Source organism: Limulus polyphemus, unplaced genomic scaffold, assembly GCF_000517525.1.
Source record: "Limulus polyphemus unplaced genomic scaffold, Limulus_polyphemus-2.1.2 Scaffold1409, whole genome shotgun sequence".
Lineage (NCBI taxonomy): Eukaryota > Metazoa > Arthropoda > Merostomata > Xiphosura > Limulidae > Limulus > Limulus polyphemus.
Genome location: NW_013667019.1, coordinates 276,455 through 281,346, shown reverse-complemented (window position 1 = coordinate 281,346; position 4,892 = coordinate 276,455). Strand labels below are relative to the sequence as shown.

The 4,892-nt window shown below is 31.9% G+C and overlaps 1 protein-coding gene across 1 annotated transcript in view; it reads left to right on the top strand.

Annotated features, from left to right (window-relative positions):
* Nucleotides 1–2,069: 2,069 nt before the first annotated feature.
* The window catches only part of LOC106463445 (UPF0587 protein C1orf123 homolog), a gene marked incomplete at its 5' end in the record, with an annotated part of 18,614 nt that continues 15,791 nt past the window's right edge, over nt 2,070–4,892 (top strand). Inside the window, one exon of the mRNA XM_013923473.2 lies at nt 2,070–2,144. Coding sequence (XP_013778927.2) covers nt 2,070–2,144 — 75 coding nt within the window. The remainder of the gene's footprint in view (nt 2,145–4,892) is intronic.

Below are 4,892 nucleotides of genomic sequence, written 5' to 3'. Positions count from 1 at the left end.
GCTGTTGAGCTGCCACTATTGCAAGTTTTCTTACCACTGCTGTTGTCTCTCTTCTTGTTTCTTTTCTCGTTCTTCTTGTTTCTTTTCTTTTTCCACCAACAACTGCTGTAATTTCTCTTCTTAGTTAGTGAAATATGTTGGACCAAAAAACATTTTGTTTACATGAGTCGAACGTTTCGGAATACACTAAATGTAGCATAAGACAGTCTTAAATAAGAAACTGCTTAAAGGGGGCGACGTACTAATTGAAGACCGTTTTACAAATGGCAAGGAAAGTGTAAAGTGAACAAAAAAGTTGGTAGAATATTCTCTATTTCTATAAAAAGGGAAGAACTTTGCTACTTGGTGACAGACCAACACAATAACGGCTATAAAAATCGATGTTTAAAATAAAGTTTAAAGCGTCCTTTGAGATTACCTTTGAATATATTTTAATTAAATAATTAGTTATTATTGAAGTGCACTGATACTGAGTCATTGTAGATATTAGGACTAGTATTATGGAAGAACACCATCGAATCACGTGTTTGATATTTTGATTCTAACCATTTGGTTCTTAAACTTCTATTTAAACGCTCAGAGGAAAGGTAAGGGTGTTCACGTTTCTGATATAATACTTTGGAAGATTACCTTTGAAAGAACCAATGAATGGACCATGTTCTCAAGTTTTCCTCAGTTTCTTTTGATCTGGTGGTTAGGGTACTCGACTCGCAATCTGAGGGTCGCGGATTAGATTCACGTCTTCAAACATACTCGCCCTTTCAGCCATAGGGAGGAAGGGTATAACGTGATGATCAATCCCACTATCTCTTGGTAAAGAGTAGCCTAAGAATTAGCACAAGAGTTGACTAGCTAGCTACTTTCCCTCTAGTCTACCACTATAAAATTAGAGACGGCTAGTGCAGTTAGCTCGCGAGTAGTTTTGCGCTAAATTTGAAATACAAACAACTTGTTTTCTTTGTTCGTGACACCAAACATACTCACCCTTTCAGCCGTAGGGCGCTATAATGTGACGGTCAATCCCACTGTTCGTTGGTAAAAGAGTAGCTTAAGAGTTGGCGGTGGATGGTGATGACTAGCTGCCTTCCCTCTAATCTTACACTGCTAAATTAGGGACGGCTAGCGCAGATAGCCCTCGTGTAGCTTAGCGCGAAATTCAAAACAAACAAGTTATCTTATAGATGTATTGATTTCGTGAGTTAAAGTGAAAAGAAATGCTCACTCTACTATTTTAGCAAAGCTAGAATGGCTTTGCTTGTTCTTAATAACACATTCTCAGTTTTTAACATCCAATTTTTGCTTTTAACTATTAAATAGTGATAACCTAAAAGCACGCACCAGAACTTTTGTACAGAGATCACTTTTTATTTTAAATAAAACCAACTTGGTAAAACTGTGAGTTCAATGTACATTCTCAGATACGAGTCTGATTCTTGAAGTATGGAATAACGCTTGTAGAAGTAGTATATTTAGTGTCATTTTACCATGTTTAATACTGCCATTAACTTAAACTGAGTTAAAGTTATTCTCAACAACAGAAATTAAAGACACATTTTCGAATTTTAAGAAAAACACTCCCTCATTAGACTTAATAAAGCTCTAAATGAAAACGAAGATTATAGTCTGATGAAGCTTAGTTGAAAGATTTCGCCAAGATTAAGACTTGATGAAACGTTAGCTGAAAACAAAGATTAAGGCATGATGGAGCATTAGCTAAAGATTAAGGCCTCATGATGGTCTAGCTGAAATCGTCGCCAAGGCTTGATGAAGCACTAGCTGAAAATGTGGCTAAGATGTGCCTTATGAAAGAATGGCTGAAAACGTTTGGTATTTTGAAGCACATGCAATTTTAGTGAACATTGCTAATTACAAATTAATTTTGTCAATCCTCTCAATAAAAATATTACGGGTAAAAATAATTGAATGATGAAATAGTGTATTGTTAAAAATTATTCATGTTCTTTTTTAATTAGCATCAATATATATATATATATCCATATATATATATATTATAACGTTATTTTATTACCAAAAATAAATGTTTACAAATTTCATACTAATATAATTCAAAAAGACTAAGCGCCTTCATATTTAGAAAATTGTGTCTGACGCAACAATATGGTGGCAAGTATCAACATTTCAAAATAATGATGAGCGTATTAAACCTAATTCTTATAATATTACACATCTTTAAAAAGATTGAGCATAATTTAACAAAGCTGAGGGCCTTTTATTTTGACTTATGTCTATTATGCTTGTAAAAATATACTTAATTAATACTAATAGTACAGTAGTACTGAGTACACCGTTTGCTTATATTTATAAATTGAATAAAATAAGTATAAAATTGTAACGTAAATATAACTTGAGTTAGTTCATTGTTTGGTAGTACTAGAATTACTATTAGTAATAATCATGTGAATAGGGCTAAGCTGTAGTATATTACTGCAACTAGTACCAGTAAGATTAGTTTGGTACTGATAGTGCAGTTTCAAACAAAAATAACATGTCTGTTTTAATTAGTGAATTATTACTAGTAGTACTATTAGACTACATCTACAAAGTTTTATAATATTTGTATTTATAATGACTAAATATTAAAAATAAAAAAAACCTTAACTAATTGAGTAATTAGTAAGATGATGTAACATGTTATTAGTGTAGTAAAAGGAAAATGAAATATACTTTTTTATCTATAAAAGTTAAATCATCCAAACTGTTTCATGTGTTATTACTGTTGTCAAACATTAAAAATCTATGTGTTTTTCAGTTTAATTTTTCTAGTTTGTCATTATCAAATTCAAAGTTCAAGCATAATGTATTACCAGTGTAGCTGCTGTTCACATTGTTTACTAGTGGAAGGTGGTATAGTACAGAGCAGAAAATGGTCCATAATTTTTTATTAGGTCCATTTGTGCATTTTAATGACTTAGTTGTATTTTTGTTAATATTTTTATAGCGCATAATGTGATCCATACTTTCATCACACAAATTTCAGTTGTGTTATTGAGCACATGCAACTGTAAGTGAAAGAGGAATAACAAAACCTTATAACATTCAATGATTTTTCAGACATTTTCTGATAAAGTGGTGGACTAATTTTGAAAATGTATCCACCATGGAATACTGAAAGCTGCCATTTTACTTAATAAAATCAGTACATACCAACATTAGGTACATTATTAATAAGAATTCTTCGTAGTTGTTTTTACTGACATTTGGCAGATAATATGTGCTAACCTTTGACAAATGGCAAAAAATCATGAGTTAGTAAATCAACCAATAATAAATTACCACAATAATTATTTACGGAGGTGATATGTTATGAGAAGATAATTTATTTTTCTCATTTCTAGTGTAAGTGTAGACTGTACATATTCATGGAAAATGACAAAGGTGTTTTCTAATAAGCTACTAGCAGAATTTAGAGACAACTCACAGAATTATTGAAAAATACAAATATAGTATATAATAAAATGACATGTACTAAACACTTCAAAGGAGCAACTTTTTCTAGAAGTAGAAGGAATTATGATGGGATGTTTGGCCTATTTACACAAAAATAAACAATCTCTTAGGGCCGTAAGCCTAACCCATCAGTTACTTCAAATGACCTACATCTCATCAGTCACCAGATAAAATCTTCTTTCTCCAGAGGAAAATTTCTTACAGAAAACCCTTGAACTCTGAAATTGAACTAAAGACATCAACAGCCACTTTTTTCAAGTGATGCACCAATGCTGCTCTGTAGAAATTATTCTTGCTCTTTCACCTTAAATCTCCTTTCATAACATGGGGCTAAGATTCCTTATCGCACTTCCACAGCTTACCAAAATAACATGGAAATGTTTATGATTCCGACGATCTAGGGAATATGAGCTGCAACCATCCGATTTGGTCTCTTCTTGCATTTTCCTGTTTATTTCGAGGGTTTATTATACAGCTTAGTTGAGTATTATTGAAACCAACACATTTCTGTCTAAATCTTCATGCATAATGTTGAATTCATTCCACAGTAGGTTCTGTTTTAGTATCCTTTGTTTGATCATCCAAAATTTTATGTTTGGACAATTGTAATTCCTTTCTGTCTCGTTTTTTACACTTCTGCAACCTGAGCTTGTTATACTTTAAATTAATATTATTGAATAGTGTAGGAACTGTGCATTAAGTCCTTCTCAGACTGTTTAGTCTTCATAATGATTTTCAGTTGATGTGTCAGTGAGGTTAGGATGCAGTATGTCACCTAGCAACAAAAAATACTTTCCTACATGTTTGTTGTGTTAAGTTAAAACATCCTGATTACAACAGAAGTTAATAGTTTTGTGTTTTCCTTGATCTCCTTTTTTTAAAAATCAGGTATTACATTAGCATTCTTTGAATTGTCATAGTTTTTGTATTGTTTAGCAATTAATTTTCTTTTAAATTTTTAAAATAAATTACATTTTTATAAATAAATCTAATCTCCTGAAATTACCTGTCTTTTTCAAAACAGGTTTTTCTACCAATAATGTAATATCAAGCAAGCTTTTTTTCTTTCTCATAATTAAACAAACTGAACAGGCTAGGTATTTATTTTTACTGTTTAACATAGAGATAGGAGGTGTTAATATCTATGGAAGTACTAAACAGATGAGTGCTTAAGCCTTACAATCCCTTCTTCTTCTTCTACTGATAGTGTTTCTTGTGGTGGCCCTGGTTAGGAAATGCTGTTGTGTGATACAGTTTCTGTTGCAGGATGCTTTTTTTCCTTTATAGTACACTCAAATACACAGTACATATATTCCTCAATTTTTCAACCATTTATTTACTAAACACGTCTAGGTCTGGAGACTCTTGGTTGGGTATGTGGAAAACTTGTTACAAAAGGGCTGTGTATCATCACATACTATGTG